General features: G+C 48.3%; 2 protein-coding genes across 4 annotated transcripts; one reads left to right on the top strand and one right to left on the bottom strand.

The window, feature by feature from the left end:
- The first annotated feature begins 2,501 nt into the window (after positions 1-2,501).
- On the top strand, positions 2,502-9,494 carry sephs1 (selenophosphate synthetase 1). Of its 3 annotated transcripts, none has more exons than XM_056281370.1 (10): positions 2,502-2,528; positions 4,633-4,753; positions 4,986-5,082; positions 5,176-5,279; positions 5,439-5,546; positions 7,637-7,791; positions 7,923-8,013; positions 8,137-8,236; positions 8,330-8,542; positions 8,671-9,494. In XM_056281370.1, the coding sequence occupies exons 2-10, from the start codon at positions 4,658-4,660 to the stop codon at positions 8,883-8,885; spliced, it is 1,179 nt and encodes a 392-aa protein (XP_056137345.1). In that variant the 5' UTR covers positions 2,502-2,528; positions 4,633-4,657; the 3' UTR covers positions 8,886-9,494. The 3 variants fall into 3 exon arrangements, with proteins under 3 accessions (XP_056137345.1, XP_056137344.1, XP_056137346.1); XM_056281369.1 differs by lacking the exon at positions 2,502-2,528 and adding an exon at positions 3,962-4,011; XM_056281371.1 differs by lacking the exon at positions 2,502-2,528 and adding an exon at positions 4,043-4,409.
- Positions 9,495-11,346: 1,852 nt separating this feature from the next.
- Positions 11,347-26,482, bottom strand: cpt1b (carnitine palmitoyltransferase 1B (muscle)). The gene is made up of 18 exons (XM_056282581.1): positions 26,342-26,482; positions 25,965-26,104; positions 25,622-25,793; positions 25,229-25,330; positions 24,342-24,479; positions 22,981-23,058; positions 20,001-20,108; positions 19,703-19,787; positions 18,881-19,076; positions 18,335-18,520; positions 18,127-18,232; positions 17,913-18,029; positions 16,981-17,145; positions 16,720-16,854; positions 13,357-13,509; positions 13,111-13,224; positions 12,891-12,983; positions 11,347-11,660 (listed from the first exon to the last, which is right to left on the bottom strand). The coding sequence occupies exons 1-18, from the start codon at positions 26,480-26,482 to the stop codon at positions 11,529-11,531; spliced, it is 2,361 nt and encodes a 786-aa protein (XP_056138556.1). The 3' UTR covers positions 11,347-11,528.
- Positions 26,483-26,833: the final 351 nt, after the last annotated feature.

Genomic DNA, 26,833 nt, shown 5'->3' with positions numbered 1-26,833 from the left:
TCTTGTCTCTCTTGCTTTGTCTCCAAACCATCCAACCTGAGCTGTCCCTCTAATATACTCGTTCCTAATCCTGTCCTTCTTCATCACTCCCAGTGAAAATCTTATCATCTTCATCTCTGCCACCTCCACCTCCACCTCCTGTCTTTTCATCAGTGCCACTGTCTCCAAACCATACAACATAGCTGGTCTCACTACCATCTTGTAAACCTTCCCTTTAACTCTTGCTGGTACCCTTCTGTCACACATCACTCCTGACACTCTTCTCCACCCACTCCACCCTGCCTGCACTCTCTTCTTCACCTCTCTACTGCACTCCCCGTTACTTTGGACAGTTGACCCCAAGTATTTAAACTCATATGCCTTCGTCACCTCTACTCCTTGCATCCTCACCATTCCACTGTCCTCCCTCTCATTCACGCATAGGTATTCCATCTTGCTCCTACTGACTTTCTGACTCTCTACTGCTTATTTATTATATAACATTATATAATGAAATACATGATGATGTTTTGTATCAAAATAGAATTAATTTTGCCTTATCCACTCTGTTAGTCCATTAGCTGCTCCTTTATAACATTACAACTCTTTCCCCATCACCAGGGCCCTTCTTCATCTTATACCTCCCTTTTCAGCACATTCTGTCCTTAGAATCCTTTTGCCACACACACACACACACACACACACACACACACACACACACACACACACACACACACACAATCTTAGTCATCCTGTCACTTTGACATTTGACACTCTCGTGCCACTTCCCAAAATGTGTACTTCTTATTTTCACACCATGCATCATCTCCCCTCGGTCACCTGTCTGTTTTACCGTCACTACATCACCAGCGGTGATCTTTCTTGCGTCTAAATGTTTGCATCTCTCACGACACCCCTCATGCATGGACTAATGCACGTACTGTAGACGTACACAAGCACACATACAACCACACTCTCTTTGTGATTACGTTAATGATACCTCAAGTTTTGTTATATTTCCTCCTCCTTTCTAGGCCGTGATTTTAACAACCCTGCAAATACGGTGGAGGCAGTGGGGAATGCGACCGGTTGATTCCAGCGCTGCCACCATAGCATTGTTACTCATCTACCTTGATGCATTGTGCCACTTTAAATATTGTATTTTCCTTTACAGCTGTGACTGCTTTGTATTGTGGTTGTAAAGACAGAAAACTGAAATGGATCAAATGGTGAAGTGGGTTTCTCTCGCTCTCTCACATCCACATCCACATCCACACACACACACACACACACACACACACACACACACACACAAATACATTTCGCTATACAAGCACCATGAGGTACAGATCATGAGTATGAAAGTTAAATTTAACCCAGGGGAGAAATTGTAATTTCCATGTTCAGAATGGACAGAATCCTTACATTAGAACATTGACGGTATTACCCACTGGGTTTCTTATGCCTCGGCTCATGGCACTATAAATCTGACACAAAACAAAGACAGAGCCGATGAGTTAGTGGCAATAAGGGTTTAGCATCCATGTTTTTCACAGATTAAATTGTGTGGGGGAAATATCCAAAGTGAATTGTGCCTTTGAGTAATTAATTCTTAGTAGTTTAGTGTACAGTGCGACATTTGTCTTGCTTACAGAAATGTCATACAAAGGGAAATATATTGCGTCTAGTTTTCTCCAGATTTGTCAATCTAAGGTATGCAAATTTCGGCTAAAAGTATATCTCAATGTATTCCTCAAGAACAATGTATTCTCCACGGGTCTATGTCCATCCATGTTACAATATCTACATATCTCAATGTTCTATAGTGTGGCTGTTATTGCAGGTTCATCTCTGTATCCAAACAGTTTGTTTTGGTAATTAAATATGAATTTTATGACGCCTGTTCGTCCCTGAATTCTTTCTCGTGTTCAGCTGGAAACTGAAAGGAAGAATGGGCACACCAGAGGTGGGCTTACATTTCATTTTTTTGCAGAACTTTATTATGAGAGGAACCTGTGTTCGGGTAACGTTTGGAACAGGCATATTTCAAATAAGGCTAGTTTTGTAGCGATTTCCCCATGGACCAAACTGTTAAGAGTGCGATTCAAATGATTTAAAATGTGGCACGGATCAGACGTTCACGCACCGCCCCCCCGCGGCGCGGCGCGGCCCTAATTGGAGGGAAAGTGGCCAGTTAAAGGGACACGCCAGTGTGCGCTTTTATTGCCGGACCGCACTACTCGTTAAAGGGGATGTGAACGCCGCCACTGCGCTCGCCAAGGACCCTTGGAGGGCTTGCGCGGTCCCCTCTTCGTGTGGTGAATCGTAACGTGTTTTTGTCGCCGTTGCCGGGCGACTGTATTTCCTGTTCGGCGGGACGTGCCGAGACCTGCAGGTACAGAGGATAAAACCGGTCGGCCGGCGAATTTCAAGCGCAAAAACCTTTCCACTTTCCGTCAGGCTTCTAAAGGGGCTCCCAATTCCACCGCAATGCATTGTGGTCCCCTCCCCGCTCTTCTCTACGGGGCTCCGGCGCTAACGTGAAGCTGGTAAGGATAAACTGGCGGAGGCAGTTAAAGGGGAAATGTTGCTGGAATCTAACTGCGTTTGCTGCTGAAACGCTCCGTAGGCCGGCTGCTCGGCGCTGCGCGGGCCGCGCGTCCCGCCGGAGTCCGCAGGGGCGGCGGCGGGCGGCGGGTCGGCGGGCGGGCGTCGTTCTCATGGGCACTAACTCTGATGTTGCACACATCGCATGGCACGGGAGAGCGAAGGGTTAATTTTTTCCGCCGCCGACATTTTTGTTCGTCGCTCCTCGGCGACTTTTCAAGTTGGCTCACAGGCGCGCTGCCACCCGGCGCACATGTGGCGTTTGAGGGCGGCGGAGCGCCGAGCAGCGGGACCCGGGGAAGAAGTGGCCCCGGGTCCCGCTGCTCATCGGCCGCCCGGCAGCTTATGCTCGTCGACTCCTGCTTCGATCAGCGCCCGTTATAGCGCCCGCGAGTACGAAACCCGCGTTAGCCGCAGCACCAACGCCACCAAACTTGCCGCGGAAACCGGGGTGGTTTTCCATTCACATTTTAGTTTCCTCATCGGATTTTGAGTGATTATGTCGGGGCTGACGTTACTGCGACCCTCCGACCCGATCGTACGGCTCTCGGTGTCTTGAACGCCCCTAAGCGCCGCCCCGCCCCGCCCCCCTCGCTTACCTGCGCCTGCTTCGGCACATCTATCCGAACGTCCCCCCGGCGGGCCGCGCGTCAGCGTCACTTCTGCGCCGCGGCGCCTCCGAGAGCCGCGCGTCTGCCGGCTGAAGCAACGGGCGCAGCGCCGTTCGGCTGCTTCTACGTTACCGGGTCGTCGCAAACCGGAAATGCGCTGCTTGGGCCGGAACCGAGGAGCCGTGTTTTCATTTGGTCCGTTCGGCCAAGCGGCGCTTTCCGCTCCGCCGCGACGTTCCGCACAGGGCTTAATATCAAGCAGCCAAGCCAGCAGCTGCCTGGAGGGAGAGAGCGGGCGGTAGAGCGGGAGAGAGCGGGCGGTAGAGCGGGCGGTAGAGCGGGCGGGAGAGAGCGGGCGGGAGAGAGCGGGCGGGAGAGCGGGAGGGAGAGCGAGGCTGGACCGGGCTGGTCTCCTCACGCCGTTTCACCCCAGAGGGGGCATCAACTTTAGCGTGAGGGTGACGGTTAGGGCGTAGAAATGGAATCGGGAGCAGGACGGATATTATTGACTCGGTCGCCGCGGTCATTTGATTAGTTCAAAAGAAAATGGCAGTTGTTGTTGTTGTTGTTGTTATGGTGACAGTCTCGCGTTACTCCGCCGCCGCCCGCCTCGCGGAGTCCGGGACCTTCCGTAAGTCGATCAGACCGCTGCGACGGTCACGGGGCTTTACGCCGGCAGCGACTCGGGAAAAATGGCCGTCGCTCTGCCCACCCTGCTGCGCTGAGGGGGTTGGGGGGGGGCGTTCTGCTCCATATAAGGGTCAGGGGTCGGGGTGATGGTTGGGACTAAAAACGGAGATAAGATCGAAATAAGGTTGGAAATAGTTCAAGATTCTTTGTTTGTTACGTCTCATTACAAAGAGAGTACACGTCTTGAGTTTCGGCTCCTCAACACTGCAGCAACAATGGCAATAAAATCACAACAAAACAGCCAAAAAGCAGTAATAATAATGATAAATAGTGTGTGATGTATGTAAGGAGCTGTGTGCGCGTGTGTGTGTGTGGGGGGGGCAGTTCAGGTGGTGTCATCTGGGTGAATGGCGTACAAATAGGGAATGGGGGGGCCCCATAATTTGCCCAATTTTGGAACTAGGAAGAAAAATGAATGGGCTTGATTTATACGGTATAGCAAACAGCTCCATGTTAGCTGCCAAATGGAGACAAAATTAGGAAATCACTCGGTTATTTTCCCCACTAATGCAGCAGTTTGGCGTAAGGAGCTGTAGAAATATACTTTGTTTTACTTCATATTAAAGTGAAGTGCAATTTCTGAGTTTGAATAACTTAAAAAGGCATTTTATTTACTACCCGCTTTTCATAGAACATGTCAAAGTGCAATAAGTGTAAAACAGTTTAATAGCAAAACGTCTACAGTACTCATTAGTTGTAGTTATTTTTCAGTGTGTCCCTTTCATGCTTTTCTTGGTCGTTGTAGTGGTGGATCCAGTGTTTTTCCAGTCATGTCTGTGAGGGAATCCTTTAACCCAGAGAGCTATGAGCTGGACAAGAATTTCAGGCTCACACGCTTTGCTGAGCTCAAGGGCACAGGCTGCAAGGTAGGCCTTTTCCCCCTATGCATCCGCACTTCTGAGCTAATTGTAATGTCAAGAACCTGGTTAGCAACCATATATCTGAAGGTTGTTGTGTTGTAGTGTTGTTATTCTACATTAAGTACACAGAGAGATATGAAACCGGAGTCGAATTCCCTGTATGTGCAAACCTACATGGCCAGTAAATATGATTCTGATCCTGGTTAGTGGAAAATGAAGGTTGTGTTCTCACTAATAGGTGCCACAAGAAGTGTTGCAGAAGCTGCTAGAAACCTTACAGGAGAACCACTATCAGGAAGATGACCAGTTCCTCGGAGCAGTTATGCCTCGACTGGGTATATCTGAAGCCAGACAAAACACATAATCATACAATTGCACAAATGCTTTTAGCCATGAAATATCAAGTGAAATGCTCTCGTCTTTTACAGGCATTGGTATGGACACTTGTGTCATCCCACTCAGACATGGAGGCCTTTCACTAGTCCAGACAACAGACTACATTTACCCCATAGTGGATGACCCCTACATGATGGTATGGGTCCTTTATGGCCATGTTAAATACAGACAAAAACATATTAAGGTTACAGTTTTCCGTTGTCAGTTTGCTTTATTACATCTGGCATACTCTGGATGGCAATCCTTTGTGTCCTGTTTGTTTTTAACATATATATATATATGTTTTATTTTTTAGGGTCGAATTGCTTGTGCCAATGTTCTAAGTGACCTATATGCCATGGGAGTGACAGAATGTGACAACATGCTAATGCTTCTGGGAGTCAGCAATAAAATGTCAGAGAAGGTAAGAACCGCTAAATGGGTTCAGAACCATTTTGGATCCATGATTTGGCAAAGGTCAAACCCCGGGGTTGCCCAACCTTGGGGGTCATCCCAGGTCGTCCTCTGTGTGGAGTTTGCATGTTCTCTCTGTGTCTGTGGTGGGTTTCCTCCGGGTGCTCCGGTTTCCTCACCATCAAAAAGACATGCATGTTATGGTTAATAATGCTGTCTGTGCCTCTGAGCAAGGCATGGCAAGACCAACTGGAGTCGATCCCTGGGCGCTGCACGGCAGCTGCCCAGTGCTCCTAGTGACACACTGCTAGGATGGGATAAATGCAAAGGAAGAATTCCCCCCCACGGGGATCAATAAAGTAGTAAATTAAAAAAAAGTCTGTATGGTTACCTAAGATACATAAACAGGATGTGCCGTTACGGCCTATTGTGTGTATGATTAACTCAGTGAGCTATAACATCTCTAAGTTTCTTTTATATGTTCTTAACCTGCTGGTAGGCAGTAATGAACATCACATTCAGAAATCTGTGGATGTTGTGGATAAGGTGAGGTACATCAATATGGTGGAGGATGAAACAATGGCCTCTTATGATGTTACGTCTCTCTTCATGTGCGTTCCTGTTGATGAAGCAATTGAGGTAGTCCATATGAAATAACAAAACGACCCCACCCTTAGCAATAGGACCCCCCTTAACACTGACCAAGTGTGTCTGCTCCTGAAGCTGTGTCTTCAGTCCACGTACTTCACATACAGGGTGCAGTACTACAGGCAGAGGCATGGGTGTGCTATGGGTTCCCCAGTCTCACCTGTAGTGGCCAACTTGTATATGGAGGAAGTGGAAAAGAGGCTCTGATGTCCTATCCAGGGACACCACCTAGCCATTGGTTCAGATTTGTGGACAACACCTGGGTTAAAATTAAATCTCAGGATGTAGCACATTTCACCAACCACATTGACTCTGTGGACACCACATCATGTTCACTAGGGAGGATGTGGAACAAGACAGGTTAGCCTTCTTACAATGTGACATTGCAATTGGTGATGGGGGGCTAAAAATACTTCTGTCACCGTCCCCAACCCTCTGTGAATAGTACACATGGCCATTGTAACTCTAGTTAATGGTCACGCCCATATTTGCATATGAATCCGATCGTTGTTTTCGGTCGTTATGTCGCTGTATTGTTTATAAGGGTGGGGATACCTGCAGTCACTGTATTGTTTATAAGGGTGGGGACACCTGCAGTCAGTTGAGATTGAAGAGGTCACTTAGATGGTGATGAAACGTTTCTGTCGATAATAATAATTCTCTCTGCACCATTGCACTTTTTCACCTCTTATTTCACCTGTTTAAGTCAATCCTTGTGTGTATATCTGAAGATTGTTGTGTTGTGGTGTTGTTATTCTGTGTTAAGTACACCAAAAGAGCCACGAAACTGCAGTCAAATTCCATGTGTGTGCAAACCTACATGGCCAGTAAACATGATCCTGATACATGTTGTGTCCAGATGAACTAGTTCAACCTTCTTTGGAATATTGAACTTGAAACATAAAATGTCGTGGTCACTGTGCTGTAAGCTATCCACCGTGATCCAGTGAACGCCACAATATCAGACAGTGTGACATCTGCAATGTCATGCGCTGTTTATAACCATGCAAACTCACGTTGTGTGGACAAATAATAAAACGGTCAGAGAGCGGCTGATTATTCTCTTGAAACCTGTAATTATGTGGTGTAGTGACAGGAACTGTTGTTGTTCATGTTTTTATTTTCACTGAAAATAAAATAAAATACTAACACTTGAAGGGACAGTTGGTGGGTGTGTATTCACGATTTAAGGCTCACCCACCAACGGCTATGATAGGGGAAAAACTGGAAGTCGCCTAATAATCTACCTTCATGGGTATCTTTATGTATGGAGCACTGGACCAAACGGTTTTCCCAGTGTGGGGTAATAAAGTTGATCTGAATCTGGGTTTTTTGCGTGTCGGTGGGACTAGTTGTGTAGCATTTTAATGTAGATTAATAAGAGTGCAGTATAATGGTGTTGAGTTTTGTCTCATGTCTACTTGTTTCTTCCTTCCCATGCCTCCAATGTAGGAGAGGGACAAAGTGATGCCGCTGATCATCCAGGGCTTCAAAGATGCTTCAGAGGAAGCAGGGACATCTGTAACAGGAGGACAGACGGTACTTAACCCCTGGGTCGTAATGGGGGGAGTGGCTACCACAGTCTGCCAACCCAACGAGTTCATCATGTAGGAGTCGATTCCAAAAGCATCTTGCACCTATCTGTGATGTTGCTGTCATGGTCGGATCGCTGTAATTTCTTCATCGGCTTCCTATCCTCATTTCTGATGATGGCGGTGTGTGGTTTCATGTGTTGCAGGCCAGAAAACGCAGTGCCGGGGGACGTGTTGGTGCTGACCAAGCCCCTGGGTACTCAGGTGGCCGTTGCAGTGCATCAGTGGCTAGATATCGTAAGTGTGCCTGCTCACTCCATAACAATGTGCATGTACACTACTTCTGAAGACGTTTTTTTGTTTATAAGGAGACCCCCCCCCCCCGTGTTTCACTTGCTGAGAGAACGTTTTATCATTTAGCCGGAGAAGTGGAATAAGATCAAGCTGGTGGTCACCCAGGAGGACGTAGAGCTGGCCTACCACGAGGCCATGATGAACATGGCTCGGCTCAACAGGACAGGTATATATGCGAAGACCCGCGGCCACACACGCTCAAGCACCAGTATGTTTTTCTAAACAGACGGTGTTAAAGTCATTCTGTCTTCTCTTGTAGCGGCCGGTCTCATGCACACCTTCAACGCCCATGCGGCCACCGATATCACAGGATTTGGAATCCTTGGCCATGCTCAGACGCTGGCACGACAGCAGCGAAGTGAGGTGTCATTCGTTATCCACAACCTCCCTGTGCTAGCCAAGATGGCTGCCGTCTCGAAGGCCTGTGGGAACATGTTTGGACTCATGCATGGCACCTGCCCTGAAACATCAGGTGTGTGTGTATGACAGTGTCACTTTCACAGCGCACCATTTTGGTGTAACCTCCTTCCACAACCCATTTGGCTCCCTTCACCAAAATAACACTCTCTCTCTCTCTCTCTCTTTCCATGACACGCTTAGGTGGCCTGCTTATTTGTCTTCCCCGGGAGCAGGCTGCCCGCTTCTGTGCTGAGATCAAGTCCCCCAAGTACGGCGAGGGCCACCAGGCGTGGATCATTGGCATCGTGGAGAAAGGAAACCGCTCCGCTCGCATCATCGACAAACCACGGATCATAGAAGTGACGCCTCAAGCCGCCACCCAGAACGTCAACCCCACCCCCGGCGCGACCTCTTAACTGTCCCTTCACCACGTCGTTGACCGGAAACCCGAGAGCTCTCGTCCGAGAGCTTTTAGACACATAAACTAGAAAACCATCCTAGAGTGTTTGAATATATACACATAACAGTATGTATACAGAAAAGACTGGGTTGGCGTGTATCTACATGAAAAAATGCCCCAGACAGTGGCTTAAGGGGCATCTACCCAAGAGACTCAACCTGTACACATGACAATTGGTAAGAAAAAGATCTGACGTAAAACCTCCATATGCCTTTTGTGTCTAATGTGTTCTGTTATGTTAGCTGAAAATACGCTTGATTGCCAGGCAGGTTCTTACTCGGTGATGATGAAGAGGATGATCTGATACTGTTGATTCATTTTGAATCTTGCGTCTGGTGTGTCGACTGCCTCATGTTTTGTTTTTAAAAAAAATGCTCTCATCAAGCACGTGGTTTGTGTGACAGCATTTGTGTTTGTTCGTTCATTTTGTACAGTTCTGAAGCCTAGATTTAGTTCAATACTGTAACCGTTGCCTTGAAAGAGTTTGGAAAGTGTGACCAGAACAGGTTGCTTTTTTTACTTTGACTTTTTGTACCCCCCAGCCCTCAACTAATAAATATCCAGTCACGGAGATGAATTTGTCCTCCCTGCTCACAAGTTTGTTTTGAGGAGTCTTGTTGATCCAAATGAAACATGCAACGGTACCTTCTAACGAGTGACTAATGCCCCTTTTCCATGACATGGTACCGGCTCAACTCGACTTGGCTTTTTTCCTTTTCCATTACTGGGAAGTACCGGCAGCTTGGTAACTGTCACCACTTTTCTGGTACCACCTTTGTCGAGGTTCCAAAAAAAAAAAAAAGCTGGAGCGGCTACCAAAACTAATGCAGACCAGGGGGCGCTGTTACTCTGATGGAAAACAACACTGCGAGTCGACTCGGGTTGAGCCGGTACCGTGTAGTGGAAAAGGGGAACAACTCATTTTGTATAACTAACCCATCTTTAATGTGCTTCTGGTATACTTGTGTAGTAGGAAATCATACAGGACCAGGGTGTCTTTTTGCCCCTATGGAGAAAAATCCCTTTATTGCATCTTTCATCAGGACATTTGGAGAAGAATCATCTCTGGAGTTTGCAGTTTGGCACAATGGAATCGTTAGAGTAAGTAAAATCTCTGGTTTCATACCCAACCAGTACTTGTGAGTATTGCTGATCCTCTCGTAGTTTGCTGGGATCTGCTCACCTACGCCTGCCAGAGGACACTCTTAGATCTATCAGACCTGCTGTTATGGACCCCCCCCCGCTGATAATAAGAGCCCCTGCAAATCCTGTTCATCCCGATGTGAGGGGGGTTTCAGCTGCCCAGGTATCACTGGATAAGCCTTTGTAAACGTCCAGATGGACAATAAAAACAAGCTTGTACACCCTCCTCCTCATCTGAAATAAAACTATCTCTCAGAAATCTCGTACAGTGGATGGAGATTGTGTGTGTGTGTGTGTGTGTGTGTGTGAACACCTACCAGACTACCAAGTACTGTACATCAGAGGTTTATTAGCGCACTACCACTGCAAAAAACTTTTTTTTTTTTACATTTCCCCCCTTTTTCTCCCCAGTTCTATCCGGCCAATTACCCCGCTCTTCCGAGCCGCCCTGGTCTCTGCTCCACCCCCTCTGCCGACCCAGGAAGGGCTGCAGACTACCACATGCCTCCTCCCATACACGTGGAGTCACCAGCCGCTTCTTTCCACCTGACAGTGAGGAGTTTCACCAGGGGGACGTAGCGTATGGGAGGATCACGCTATTCCCCCCAGTTGCCCCTCCTCCCCCTGCCCCGCCCGCACAAGTGCCCCAACCGACCAGAGGAGGCGCTAGTGCAGCGACCAGGACACATACCCACATCCGGCTTCCCACCCACAGACACGGCCAATGGTGTCTGTAGGGATGCTGGGATAGGCAGCATCCTCACATATGTAATTGGGATAAGCGGCTTGGATAACGGATAGATGGATGGATGGGATGCCTGACCAAGCCGGAGGTAACACAGGGATTCGAACTGGCGATCCCCATGTTGGTAGGCAACAGAACAGGCCGCTACACTACCCGGACGCCCACTACCACTGCAATTTTAAAAGAAAAGCCTGCCAAGAGGAGCGCTGTACTGGGTAAGGAATCTTCCCGAAGTGCTGCAGGATCAAAAAGTGAAGGAACATTTACACATAATCAGCAAATAAATACTGACATTTTACAAAGACATCCAGCTTCCATACATATACACAATGAACGAGTCACACATATTTACAAGTTTACATATGTACATACGTATGTCAACAAGGACCCGAGAAGGTCTTTATCTGCACTTTGCATAATCAAAACTCAAGTCCATAATCAAAAAAAAGTCCATCACCTCTAACGACATAATCAATAGTTGACATATTTCAGAGGTATACAAGGGATAAATAAAGTCGTCCAACTAACAGTGTGACGACAACCAGGAGTGTGATTTTCTTGTGGCCCATCAAGAAACGTGCTGGTCCAAACCAACAATCTCAGCAAAGAAGCTAGGAAGTCACTGGGGGGGGGTAGCATGATGCTATATAACAATGAAATGTGCATAGACCCAGCATGATACACACCAGGGCCTCCACCCTGCAGAATGTGTTATTCGTCCTTCTTCCCATTCTCCAGCCACGTCCGCTTCCTCTGTTCCTCCTTCCTGTCATTTTCAGGTTTAAAAAGGGCTTGGATGTCCAGCATGGCCTTCTGGATGTTCTGACTGAAGCGGACTGAGTTCTGCACGCAAAAGGTGAGAAGAATAAGGGAAGAGGACAAGGAGCGAGTCAGAGAGAGACAGGCTGCTAAATGTTTATACTACTAGTATGTTCAGCTGCTCCCGTTAGGGGGCGCCACAGCGGATCATCCGTTTCCATCTCTTCCTGTCCTCTGCATCTTCCTCTGTCACACCAGCCACCTGCATGTCCTCCCTCACCACATCCATAAACCTCCTCTTTGGCCTTCCTCTTCTCCTCTTCCCTGGCAGCTCCATATTCAGCATCCTTCTCCCAGTATACCCAGCATCTCTCCTCCACACATGTCCAAAACATCTCCATCTTGTCTCCCTTGCTTTGTCTCCAAACCGTCCAACCTGAGCTGTCCCTCTAACATACTCTTTCCTAATCCTGTCCTTCTTCATCACTCCCAATGAAAATCTTATCATCTTCATCTCTGCCACCTCCAGCTCCACCTCCTGTCTTTTCATCAGTGCCACTGTCTCCAAACCACACAACATAGCTGGTCTCACTACCATCTTGTAAACCTTCCCTTTAACTCTTGCTGGTACCCTTCTGTCACACATCACTCCTGACACTCTTCTCCACCCACTCCACCCTGCCTGCACTCTCTTCTTCACCTCTCTTCTGCACTCCCCGTTACTTTGGACAGTTGACCCCAAGTATTTAAACTCATACACCTTCATCACCTCTACTCCTTGCATCCTGACCGTTCCACTGTCCTCCCTCTCATTCATGCATAGGTATTCCGTCTTGCTCCTACTGACTTTCATTCCTCTTCTCTCCAGTGCATACCTCCACCTCTCCAGGCTCTCCTCCACCTGCACGCTACTCTCACTACAGATCACAATGTCATCCGCGAACATCATCGTCCATGGAGACTCCTGCCTGATCTCGTCCGTCAACCTGTCCATCACCATTGCAAACAAGAAAGGGCTCAGAGCCGATCCTTGATGTAATCCCACCTCCACCTTAAACCCATCTGTCATTCCAACCGCACACCTCACCACTGTCACACTTCCCTCATACATATCCTGCACCACTCCTACATACTTCTCTGCAACTCCCGACTTCCTCATACAATACCACACCTCCTTTCTCGGCACCCTGTCACATGCTTTCTCTAAATCCACAACGACACAGTGTAAATATTTAAAATACTGCTAAATATTTAAAGACAGGATTAAAAAAAACCACATGGCACATAAACATGCATCTCATTTGGTGGTCTTACTGTCTCAGGACTGGAAAACTTGCTGGAGATGTGGAATGTGATGAGGTTCTCTCCGACAATGATGTAAGACACGCCGTAACCATCATCAGCCACCTGGGGGCAGAAGAGAGACATTATTGTTGCAATTCATTGTACAAAATATGAAAAGGACAGAGACTGGGCACCAGTCATGTGTTTTACATGCATCTACTCCCGAATGAGCTGGAAGGGGTAAACTCACTGGGCCAAATCCTCCACCAGCACCCACATATTTTGAAAACTTGTTGATGTCAACTAGGTTGAGCTGCTGCTGCGGAGTCTGACTCGTAGACAGCTTCCAGGGCTCGGAGAGGACCTAAAAGCAACGAAAGAAAATGTAGAGCGGCGCATGTGGCAAAGGGCAGATGAGAAATGGCGAAAACCAGCTGCAGGGATAAAGGTGAGACACAAAAACAGGGGAGAAACTTTGCGAGATCGGGTCACTGACCCGCTTAAGGAATGGTGAGTCGACGCCCAGGTATTTGGACATGATGTAGAGACAGAAGAGGTGGCGGTCAATACCAGATCCGGTCATCGCCAGGCGGTACATGTTCTGATGTTTGTCTGCCGCGTTCCGAAACAGGGCCAGTCTCTGGGCGTTCTGATCCGCGGAGACAACAGACAGATTAGAAACACTTATTCCCTACCTTCAACGCGTATTATGTAGACGTTGCGTAAGGTCTGGATCAAATGTACTCGCTCCGGTCAGGGCGGATGGATCATCGGTGCCAAAAAGCAGCACTGGGTTCAGAGTCCTTTGTGAAAGCAGAGAGACGAGTGGACAACTCTCGGTCACTCGATCCTGTGTGACCCTGTCTTGTTTGTGATCCGCTTGTGCTAACAGAACCTGTTGAGCCGGCAGCCTCATGTTCGACATCACACATGTTCAGTCTGATCAGTGTGCAGGACAGTAGACGTTTCTCCTGACTACGGGATTTAAAGCACGCCTCTCTGATTGGTAGTAGTATCCTACGCCTCTCTGTCTGGCAGGAGTATCCTACGCCTCTGTTTGGCAGTAGTATCCTACGCCTCTATCTGGTAGCAGTATCCTACGCCTCTGTTTGGCAGCAGTATCCTACGTCTCTGTTTGGCAGCAGTATCCTACGCCTCTGTTTGGCAGCAGTATCCTACGCCTCTGTTTGGCAGCAGTATCCTACGCCTGTTTGGCAGCAGTATCCTACGCCTCTCTGTCTGGTAGCAGTATCCTACGTCTCTGTTTGGCAGCAGTATCCTACGCCTCTGTCTGGTAGCAGTATCCTACGCCTCTGTTTGGCAGCAGTATCCTACGCCTCTGTTTGGCAGCAGTATCCTACGCCTGTTTGGCAGCAGTATCCTACGCCTCCGTTTGACAGTAGTATCCTACGCCTCTCTGTCTGGCAGCAGTATCCTACGCCTCTGTTTGGCAGCAGTATCCTACGCCTCTGTTTGGCAGCAGTATCCTACGCCCCTCTGTTTGGCAGCAGTATCCTACGCCTCTGTTTGGCAGCAGTATCCTACGCCTCTGTTTGGCAGCAGTATCCTACGCCTCTGTTTGGCAGCAGTATCCTACGCCTCTGTTTGGCAGTAGTATCCTACGCCTCTGTTTGGCAGTAGTATCCTACGCCTCTGTTTGGCAGCAGTATCCTACGCCCCTCTGTTTGGCAGCAGTATCCTACGCCTCTGTTTGGCAGTAGTATCCTACGTCTCTGTTTGGCAGCAGTATCCTACGCCTCTGTTTGGCAGTAGTATCCTACGTCTCTGTTTGGCAGCAGTATCCTACGCCTCTGTTTGGCAGTAGTATCCTACGCCTCTGTTTGGCAGCAGTATCCTACGCCTCTGTTTGGCAGTAGTATCCTACGCCTCTGTTTGGCAGCAGTATCCTACGCCTCTGTCTGGCGGCAGTATCCTACGCCTCTGTCTGGTAGCAGTATCCTACGCCTCTGTTTGGCAGTAGTATCCTACGTCTCTGTTTGGCAGCAGTATCCTACGCCTCTGTTTGGCAGTAGTATCCTACGCCTCTGTTTGGCGGCAGTATCCTACGCCTCTGTCTGGCGGCAGTATCCTACGCCTCTGTCTGGTAGCAGTATCCTACGCCTCTGTTTGGCAGTAGTATCCTACGTCTCTGTTTGGCAGCAGTATCCTACGCCTCTGTTTGGCAGCAGTATCCTACGTCTCTGTTTGGCAGCAGTATCCTACGCCTCTGTTTGACAGCAGTATCCTACGCCTCTGTTTGGCAGCAGTATCCTACGCCTCTGTTTGGCAGCAGTATCCTACGCCTCTGTTTGACAGTAGTATCCTACGCCTCTCTGTCTGGCAGCAGTATCCTACGCCTCTGTTTGGCAGCAGTATCCTACGCCTCTGTTTGGCAGCAGTATCCTACGCCCCTCTGTTTGGCAGTAGTATCCTACGCCTCTGTTTGGCAGCAGTATCCTACGCCTCTGTTTGGCAGTAGTATCCTACGCCTCTCTGTTTGGCAGTAGTATCCTACGCCTCTCTGTTTGGCAGTAGCATCCTACGCCTCTCTGTTTGGCAGTAGTATCCTACGCCTCTCTGTTTGGCAGTAGTATCCTACGCCTCTCTGTTTGGCAGTAGTATCCTACGCCTCTCTGTTTGGCAGTAGTATCCTACACCTCTGTGTTTGGCAGTAGCATCCTACTGGGATTTAACACAGTTTAAGAAGTGATCCATGGTTGGAGACGATTCACTTCTTAAACAATCTGAGCCAGTGGCTCAGGAGGTAGAACCGCTTGTCTGATAAGTGGGAGGTTGCTGGTTCGATCTTGGGCCCCTCATGCCGAAGTGTCCTTGAGCAAGGCACCCCTATGAGCTGTGTATGAGTGTGGGTGAATATGAGGCACTGCTGCTGCAGCTAGAAAAGTACCACGTAAAACACGGTCCATTTCACATTTAACAGCAAACGGCGGAGGCTGGGGAGGGACACTAAGCGGACCATGACATGGTCTTGGTGCTGCTCTCACACTAAGACAAACGGTTTGTGTGAGGTTGACAGCTGAGGGAATCTCCGTTACAAGGGTTGTGAATTACCATTTCACCGATAATGAAACATGCAGCTTCTTCCCAGCGTGTGGACGGGGTGTGTTCTTGTTCAGCTATACTTGTGAGGACCAATTTGAGTTTTCAGCCAGAAGAGTGAGGACACTTTGGCCCTCGCTTCTCCAAGGGTCTAATTTAGAGTTAGCACTCAGGTTTAGGGTTGAGGTCAGAATTAGTATTAGGGGCGTCCGGGTGGCGTGGCAGTCTATTCCATTGTCTACCAAAATGGGGATCACCAGTTCGAATCCCCGTGTTACCTCCAGCTTGGTCAGGTATCCCTACAGACACAATTGGTTGTGTCTGCAGGTGGGAAGCCGGATGTGGGTGTGTGTCCTGGCCGCTGCACTAGCGCCTCCTCTGGTCGGTCAGGGTGCCTGTTCAGGGGGGAGGGGAAACTGGGGGGGGAATAGCGTGATCCTCCCATGTGCTATGTCCCCCTGGTGAAACTCCTCACTGTCAGGTGAAAAGCGGCTGGTGACTCCACATGTATGGGAGGAGGCATGTGGTAGTTTTCAGCCCTCCCCGGATCGGCAAAGGGGGTGGAGCAGAGAGCGGGACGGCTCGGAAGAGTGGGGTAATTGGCCGGGTACAATTGGGGAGAAAAAAGGGGGGGGGGGAGAATTAGAAATAGGTTAAGGTCGAGGTCAGGCATGTAGCCCTAATGATTAAGGTTAGGGGCTCTGGAATGACTGTGGTCAATGAGGGTCCTCACAAGTGTAGAAAAACAAATATGTGTGTGTGTGTGTGTGTGTGTGTGTGTTTTGTTTGTGTTGCTTACCGTTGCTGTCTTGTCTTCCATGGCTCGAACAAAAGCAACGGCCTCGGAGGTGCAGGAGCGCACCGTCTCTGTGCGACCCTCCTTGAACATCCGGGTCATGGAGGACTCGTAGGTCAGACAGAACACCCCCTGGTCCTGCAGTGCAGATGAATTCACACCCGTTCAGTTACCACAGGACGGGAAGGGACCGGTGCCGTACAGACAACAGTGAGCAATAGTGTGAGTAATGGCTGCTGGGACTGTGGTCGATGGGAGCTCTACCCGGAACTGCGCCAGCTGCAGGGCCAGCTGAATAAACGCATCAGGGCTGGTCTTGCACTTCTTAATCAGGCCTTTCCCGAACTCGGCAAAGAGACATCCATTGAAGTCCACGTCATCCGCTATCTGCTTGGCGGTCAGGTATGAACGCTCAATGACGTCTCGACACTAAGAGACGGGAGACACGGGAATCTCGATGAGTCACTTGCAGAAATCCCACATGGCTGGCTGAAGAACGACCGAGACCGTCATCAGGACCGTTTTTGGATTCTCAAAGTTTAATAACTTTGTGGGGGAAAAAGGTACAGACCTGCCGCTCCCTGAATTCTCCTAAAATCACATATATTAGCATTAAAATGAGTTTTAGATCAATAGCACAAAACAAAGTGACGATAAGATCTACCTGAAACGGCCGTGGACGGGCAACATGACAGCCTCGTAATGTGCGCGTGATGGTGTGCGTCAAGTCAGTATTTATGACGTGTGATGGTGGCGTCATTTCCTTCGTGAAGTTCGTTGCTCTGTCCTAGAAGCACACTAGCGCCCTCCAGTGCAGAGAAATAGTCTACGCTTGATGTTTGATTATGTCCAGCATGTCTGGTTACAGGCACCACTACAGACGCACCATCACTACCAGCGAGGCGTTGCAGTATTTACAGGCGTTGGACAGCGGCCATTTTAAATTGTTTGAAAATAGTATTAAAGTTGTTAAAAAGTTAATGTTGGTGTCAGCTAGTTTCATAACAGACGTACTAACACATGTAATGTGTTAATATCTCAGCTGGGTATTTATCTTGACAGAATGTAGAGTTTAAAAACCGGTGGTCGTTTCAGGTAGGGGTGAAATCCCCGTCGATCTAGTGTTAAACCAAAGCATGATTAACTCTGGGATTAAAGAAAACAACTAAACGGCAACACTTGAGGTTAGATCTTACTTCTTCTGGAATCTGCCACTGCAGTCTAGTGGGAGGGGGCAGGCCCTTGTTGACGTCCCCCCTACAGTGTCCCTCCTCTGTGTAGCCGAGATGGAAGCAGTCTGTTGCCAGGGCAAACTACATAAACACAGGCGGAGGAGATGCTGAGAAAGGCTGTCGGAGGAACGACTCGAGTGTGACTGTACTGAGTGAAGGTCTACATATTCCTGCCTACCTCCCACATATGTCCTATGATCGGTGCATCGGCCCAGGAATGCTCGGCGTTCACACCCATTTTTCCATTTGTGTAAGAGATCAAATTGAACGACTTGTCAAACCACCTGAAGGGGCAGAAGAGAGGGTTACAGCTGAAAGGCGACACCAACACCGTTGCCTTATTCCAGGCTAAACAGGCGAGTCCATCACCGGACTCCTCTGCCTACCTGTCAAAACATTTGCCGTGCAGCAGAGACTTGGCATAGCTGTCAAGTGAAGCCGTCTTTGCGGGGTTATAACCCTGCGCCTCATCGTCCAACGTCAGGAAGAAAGCGGCTGACTCGACGGCATCCAGAGAGGCCTTGTTTACTCCTTGGCTGAAAAACTTCGCACGGGCCCGGGCCCAAGGAACTCTAGAGGGAGAGAGGCCAACAACTTCCATTTTCCCCTTTCCTTTTTGTTTCTTGATATACTCTACTGATCCCCGTGGGGAAATTCTGCTCTGCATGTAACCAACTCCAGGTCGTCTCGCCATGCCTTGCTCAGGGGCACAGACAGCAGTATTAACCCTAACATGCATGTCTTTTTGATGGTGAGGAAACCGGAGCACCCGGAGAAAACCCACCGCAGACACGGGGAGAACATGCAAACTCCACACAGGGGACGACCTGGGATGACCCCCAAGGTTGGACAACCCGGGGGTTTGAACCCAGGACCTTCTTGCTGTGTGTGCGCGTGCATGCATGTGCGTGCGTGTGATTTCTGTGCATCACCTGTTTCCTGCAGTCAGGGCAGCGAGTTTGAGCTCTCCAGGCTGCGGTTGTGTAGCATCGTTGAGGATGCTCTGAAATTGTGTTTCCAGCTCGCTAGGTAAGAGGTGGCGCCCCCCAGTGTACAGCCACACCTGGAAGAAGCGTCCCCTGTGATAGACCACCAAGTGCTTACGGTCAGTCAGGTGTTGCACAATATCTGAGGGGAAAAGGGCAGATGGTTAACAACATAGGGGGGGGGAAAGTATGTTGATGAATGTGATACTGATACTGATACTATTACCACCCAGAAGTACACAACCACACCTGCACTCACATGCTTGCACACTTTGGCCTTACTACTTTTTTTTTTTGGGGGGGGGCAATTGTATCTGGCCAATTACCCCACTCTTCTGAGCCATCCCGGTCTCTGCTCCACCCCCTCTGCTGATCCAGGAGGGCTGCAGACTACCACATGCCTCCTCCCATACATGTGGAGTCACCAGCCGCTTCTTTTCACCTGACAGTGAGGAGTTTCACCAGGGGGACGTAGCGTGTGGGAGGATCACGCTATTCCCCCCAGTTCCCCCTCCCCCCTGAACAGGCGCCCCAACTGACCAGAGGAGGCGCTAGTGCGGCGACCAGGACACACACCCACATCTGGCTTCCCACCTGCAGACACAGCCAATTGTGTCTGTAGGGACGCCCGACCAAGCCGGAGGTAATGCGGGGATTCGAACCGGCGATCCCCGTGTTGGTAGGCAACAGAATAGACCGCCACGCCACCCAAACACCCCGGCCTGATTAGTTGTTAACCTATATGGGTCTGTACAGGTGTTTGTTTACCTGTCTCCACCCCAGGGATGCGGGTGCTGTTAAACATCCTCTCCATCTGACTGGAGCACATGGGGACAATCCCTAAAGCCCTTAACTGAGGAAGAGAGTGAAATCATCCACACGCTGAAGACACGGCCGACGGAAATGGGATAGAGATGAAATCACAACACACGGAACAAGTCAAAAACATCAGACGACCGACAGACAGAGGCCAGCAGGTGTGTGTGTGTGTGTGTGTAAAGGGGGTGGGGTGGGGGGGTGGGGTTGGATTTGGAGATGAGGGAGGAGCAGAGGCGGGGGGAGTTACCGGGGCATGCTCTCCACGTTCCAGCTTGCGTCTGTACTGCAGCATGGCGTGAACCACGTTTCCTGCACGTGCAGCCTGTCTGTGTGTTGGCGTTACATACAAGAGGTCCTTCACACACACACACACACACACACACACACACACACACACACTAAAATCACTTCACAGTATCAGACTTATTTAATACTAAAATCGAAATAGCAAAGAAAAGTTTTGATTCTTGCTTTAGGTAAATAAACCGGGCCCAGACAGCAAAACTGCTGTGGCCCGGACCCGTCCCACACCCGTCCCTTCATCCGGCCCACATACCACGAGGAATGATGGCACTTGGGCGGTCCGCTCCTGTTTGCCAGATCTGGGCCAGAACCAAGCCATAGCAATGCTGCATGTGCCACATATTTGCCAAAGGTGGCCATATTTGTGTTGTGATATTTGGGCCATATTCACCATTTACCACACGGGCCACTTCAGGGTCACATCCAGACCACATGTTGCCCAGAGCACCGCATCTTTGCCAAAAAAGGCCCACATGTGATTTGGCATATTTGGGCCATATTTGCTGTTATACATGTGGGCCACTTCAGGCTCACATCCATTATGTCAGGGCCAGAAGAAGACCATCAGTGCTGCCTGAAGTGGCCCACATCCGGATGCTGTCTGGGTCAGACTCTCAGCTGAACACGTTGCCAAGCTGTGTTCAGTCTTACAAGGTCTTTTATAGAACATAATGTAAACATAACAGTAAGGACCAAAGATATATTACACTTTGAAAATTGCATTTTAGGTGTGTGTCGAAGGACTGTTTGCTGAGCACTCCTCATAAAAGAGATACCACATCATGTGGCGTCTCTTACCAGTAGTTAAATGTTAACTGTGGTGAACGGTTTTTCAATCCTCTATTGCATAAGTTCAGTGTGACTGATGCAACCACAAAAGAGACCACACTATTGATTTCTGTAATGGTTTAGACTGCAGTGGTTTTCAAACTATATAGACTAAATATACATACATAATACATACATACATACATACATACATACATACATATGTGTGTGTGTGTGTGTGTGTGTGTGTGTGTATATATATATATATATATATATATATATATATATATATATATATATATATATATATATCTCAAAGTATACAGACAATAAACTGGACCGGGCTAAGAACACCAATGCCCCCTACAGGAAGGGACAGAGCCGCCTGTACTTTTTGAGGAGGCTGAGGTCCTTCAACATCTGCCAGACGGTGCTCAGGGTGTGGTGTGGGTCTGTGGTGGCAGTGCTCTCCTGTTTGCTGTTGTGTGTCGGGGCAGCAGGTTGAGGGCAGCAGATGCAAACAGGCTCAGTAAACTGATCCGCAAGGCCGGTGACGTTGTGGGGGCGGAGCTGGACTCTCTGGCGGCGGTTTCTGAGAGGAGGATGCTGTTGAAGTTATGTGCCATCATGGATAATGTCTCCCACCCACTCCATGATGTGCTGGTGGGCCCAGGAGTACTTTTAGTGATGGACTCATTCTGCTGAAAAGCACCACAGGGGGCGCCACAGGAGCTCATTCCTGCCTGTGGCCATCAGACTGTACAGCTCCTCCCTCAGAGGGTCACACACTCGGAGTTCATGGTCACTGGTCTGCCCTCCCACTTGTGTTACCCTGTCAGGTTTTGTTTGTGCTGTTGTTGTGTGCTGCGCTAGTGCAGTATAGATAGGGTGTTGTTATGTGCACCACGCTTGTTGATATATTTTGTTCTTATTTCTATTTCTTATTTTATCTTTTATCTCTATTTGTCTCTGTTTTTCTTATCTTGTGTCTTGTCAGTTTTTAGTTATTACAGCGTGAGTGTCTGTAATGGAACCCAATTACCTCTCTTCTGCACTCCCCGTTACTTTGGACAGTTGACCCCAAGTATTTAAACTCATACGCCTTCATCACCTCCACTCCTTGCATCCTCACCATTCCACTGTCCTCCCTCTCATTCACGCATACGTATTCCATCTTGCTCCTACTGATTTTCATTCCTCTTCTCTCCAGTGCATACCTCCACCTCTCCAGGCTCTCCTCAACCTGCACCCTATTCTTGCTACAGATCACAATGTCATCCGTGAACATCATCGTCCACAGAGACTCCTGCCTGATCTTGTCCGTCAACCTGTCCATCACCACTGCAAACAAGAAAGGGCTCAGAGCCGATCCTTGATGTAATCCCACCTCCACCTTGAACCCACGATAGATTAACTACATGTAACTTTATATTAACTACATATTAACTATATATTAACTACATATTAACCACATATTAACTATATATTAACCACATATTAACTATATATTAACTACATATGGACTATATATGAACTATATATGAACAACATATGAACTATATATGAACTATAGATGAACTACATATTAACTATATATTACAAGAATGACCAAAAGTTGCAGAGGGTGTTAAAGATGCATCCATTCTTACTCATTACGTTACACAGCCCTGGGGCCACACTGTAAAAAGAAAAAGTAGACAGTAACAATAATGGGAGGTAAACTATCGGCTAAGTAAAACTGGGGAGAAAAAGAGGGGGGAATTTAAAAAGAAACCAATGCACATATATTTTCTATTTTTGTGATCAAATACAATAAATAATAAAGAATGCAAACGATGCGAATATTTAATTGCATTCCAAAATATCACTTGAATCATGTGTAACGTCCAGAAGGCCTGGTCTGTTTGTCTGGACTATACAGCAGAACATGTCTGAGGACTAAAAACATAAGACGATACTGCATCGATGAACTGTATTGATTGGAAAGATGTGCATGATTATCTTGATTTTTGACAGGTCATGAGAGTGTATTGCTTAGTGCACAAATACTCGGAGGGTCTTGGGCCAGGATATGTCTGGACGGGTGGGTCACGGCATGAACACATTTGGGGACCTTGGGGTTTAAAGAGAGCAGAGGAAGTGATGATGTTTCTTACCATGACGTAGAAGTTACTGTTGACCATTATCGGGCTTCTGCTTCTGAGGTAGATGTACTCCTCCCACCAGTCACTCACCTAGGGTCGGTCACACAACATAGTTCATGTTAACACTGGGGGGGGGGGTAGAGACGAGCAGCAGAAATAAGCAAAAACACCTTTTCTCATCCCACGTCACAGTATCCCAACCCCATCCTCCACATTTTCTCAAAATTTGGTGCTCTATCCCAATTTGGGCCGAACCATCCGTTCCTTACTACGCTCACTTCTTTGTTTAAGCTGCAGTCATCGCTTACTTCTTTTTTGTTTTTTTTGATGCATATGTCTTGCCAAGGTCCTTTTCTTATTTAATCTTGTTTTTGGGCGAGGACGTCCGGGTAGCATACCCAGATAGCAAAACTGCTGTGGCCCGGACCCGTCCCACATCCGACACTTCATCCGGCCCACATACAACGTGGAATGATGGCACTTGGGCGGTCCGCTCCTGTTTGCCAGATCTGGGCCAGAACCAAGCCATAGCAATGCCGCATGTGCCACATATTTGCAAAAGGTGGCCCATATTAGTTTTGTGATATTTGGGTCATATTCACCATTTACCACACGGGCCACTTCAGGCTCACATCCAGACCACATGTTGCCCAGAGCACCGCATCTTTGCCAAAAAAGGCCCACATGTGATTTGGCATATTTGGGCCATATTTGCTATGATACATGTGGGCCACTTCAGGCTCACATCCATTTTGTCAGGGCCAGAAGAAGACCACCAGTGCCGCATCACTGCCTGAAGTGGCCCACATCCGGATGCTGTCTGGGTAGCGGTCTATTCCGTAGCCTACCAACATGGGGATTGCTGGTTCAAATCCCTGTGTTACCTCCGGCTTGATCGGATGTCCTTACAGACACAATTGGCCATGTCTGCAGGTGGGAAGCCAGATGTGGGTGTGTGTCATGGTCGCTGCACTAGCGCCTCCTCTGGTCGGTCGGGGTGCCTGTTCAGGGGGGAGGGGGAACTGGGGGGAATAGCGTGATCCTCCCACACGCTACGTCCCCCTGGTGAAACTCCTCACTGTCAGGTGAAAAGAAGCGGCTGGTGACTCCACATGTATGGGAGGAGGCATGTGGTAGTCTGCAGCCCTCCCCGGATCAGCAGAGGGGGTGGAGCAGCGGCCAGGATGGCTCGGAAGAGTGGGGTAATTGGCCAAGTATAATTGGGGATATAAGGGGGGGGGGTCCCAAAAATAAATAAATAAATAAAATATTGTTTTTGCGCTCTTTGACTTGACCATGAAGAAAAATCCTGTGCAGATTCAGTCATTTCCCCGGTCCTCCCTTCACTTTACACTCCTTTAAAAACCACTTACGTAATTCGTGGTCCACCAAGACTTGAGAATGAGGTATCTTTGGAGTTGGGGGGCTTCAGAGTCTTTAAAGTCATTGGCCAAGGTTTCCATTTGATTGTACTGCTCACTGTCAAGTAAAGGACGGACGGACTCGAGGTACTGTAGGGACAGACAGGGGTCAGGACACAGGACTGATGTTGTGCTGAGAAGACAACTGATTCATTAGAATTATAAACTCCCATGGCATATAATTGTGTGTTTTGTGAATAATGCACTAATTGTGACACAAACCGGTGGTGGCACATGGGATGTATTTCAGATTTAACCACTATTGCATATTTTGCTTGTGGTCCCTCTGGTGCAAGTTTGTAAACTTTCTTTATTGACTCTCCAAGAACGTTAATCTGTCAACTCCTGCTCTTCAAATTAATCTGTCAACTCCTGCCCTTCCAGTTAATCTGTAACTCCTGCCCTTCAAATTAATCTGTCAACTCCTGCCCTTCCAGTTAATCTGTAACTCCTGCCCTTCAAATTAATCTGTCAACTCCTGCCCTTCAAATTAATCTGTCAACTCCTGCCCCTCGAGGGAAATGACAGATTAGATATCCTGCAGGATTTCAAGGTAAAAGTGGCTTCTCAAATTACACCTTAATAAAAGCTTTTACTTTATCATGTGTGTGAAATCTTATCGAAACAAAACAAAATGTGACTTGTAATATGCCGGCTGTGACCGTCAGCAGGTCAAATTAAAAAATAACTGGGTTTATTGCAACAAGGTGTGTTGTAGTTACAGTCATGAAGCATCTGTTGAAATGTCTAGTAAACCCTATGCTAAAGCACTGGCTAGCAACCCCCCCCCCCCCACTGACAGACACACACACACACACACACACACACTCCAACCTCACCCTACGGATGGTTTCATCCACACTGGGCACAGGCAGCCTTGGTAGAGAAGCTTGGAAGCTGTAGAGGAGCGGTCTGCGGCTGGAAAACATCTTCACCAGGCTCTACACACAAACAAACACACAAACACATAAACAAACAAACAAATGGCAATGAAAACTAGTAAACAAAAGCCATCAAGAGATTCACCTGTTAACACACACACACACACACACACACACACACACACACACACACACACACACACACACACACACACACACACACACACACTTAGGGACACTGTCTATTGGTTCCCAGATGGATAATTTGCATACTGATGGATAGATAGACAGATAGATAGATAGAGACAGACATACAGACGAACACAGAAACAGACAGGTGGATGGACGCACCAGCCACACTTTAGTGGATGGACTCATCTTCCCATGGGACTCAAAGATCCAGCTGTGGTAGGAGAGCAGGGCTTTGAGGGTGTATCTCAGGAGGTAGATGAGGAACAGCCACAGCCCGGTGGCGAACAAGATGGCGCTCAGCACTGCCCGAGTCTGCACCGACATGCCGTCTCTGTTCAGGAAGGGCACGACGCAGGCCTGGTTATAATGTCTTTCAAACGGTGGAAGGCAAAAGCAAAATAACAGATGCAGAATAACTGTATTCACTACTACTACTACTACTACTACTACAAGTACTAGCTATGAATAATAGTAATAATGATGGTTCTTGAGATGTCCTGACCTCCATGGTAAATTTTCCTTCATGCTGTCCATCATTCCTAAAGAGGGGTCTATGCGGATATACAAGGTGCTCATTATGGCGATCACAACTATCAGCCAACTAGAAGGACTGGCAGGGTAGACGCCAGCCAACACGCCGTTCTGAGGACGATAAAGGCAAAACACCGTCACCCTGCACACAGGTCTAAATCACTTGTCATTAATGTTGAATCACAGTAATAATACAGATAATCTCTGCGTAACGCTTAGCAATGTTAATGCCGGATGAAGAATGCAGATGTTCACATGTCGGCTGGTTCTGACTCTGCAGCGATCAAGTGCCTTCACACTGATAAACCCTGCAGGGTGAGGCGTGGAAACAAGCCGTAGATGCTGTACCTTGAATTTTATAGCTTTCTTTTTCCACGCCGTTAGCCCTGATAGGTAGATGTTTTTGATGACCTCCTGACTCAGTTTAACATCCAAACTATCCGGGCGAACGGTGAACTGAAACCCCACAGCTTGATGTGCCTCAGCCATCTCTGAAAGGGCCTAAAATGGAAGGCAAAGACATTTTCACCAGGCAAATACAACCATCTACCTCCTGCATGCAGCTGAATTTCAACTGCTGATGTCTTGGAAAGCCACTTTATTTTGCCACTGTACAGTTGTTTGGTTACAATGAATGTGTTCTCTGCATGGAACCCGTCCTATTGTACAGGCGCAGTGGGCAGCTGCAGCGCCTGGGGACCACCACTTCTTCTTTCCATTGCCTTGCTCAGGGGCACAGGCAGGAGTATTAACCCTAACATGCTTGTCTTTTTGATAGTGGGAGGAACCCGGAGCAGCCGGAGGAAACCCACGCAGACACGGGGAGAAGATGCAAACTCC

Source organism: Lampris incognitus, chromosome 6 (genome assembly GCF_029633865.1).
Source record: "Lampris incognitus isolate fLamInc1 chromosome 6, fLamInc1.hap2, whole genome shotgun sequence".
Classification (NCBI taxonomy): domain Eukaryota; kingdom Metazoa; phylum Chordata; class Actinopteri; order Lampriformes; family Lampridae; genus Lampris; species Lampris incognitus.
This window is presented reverse-complemented; position numbering and strand designations above follow the sequence as displayed.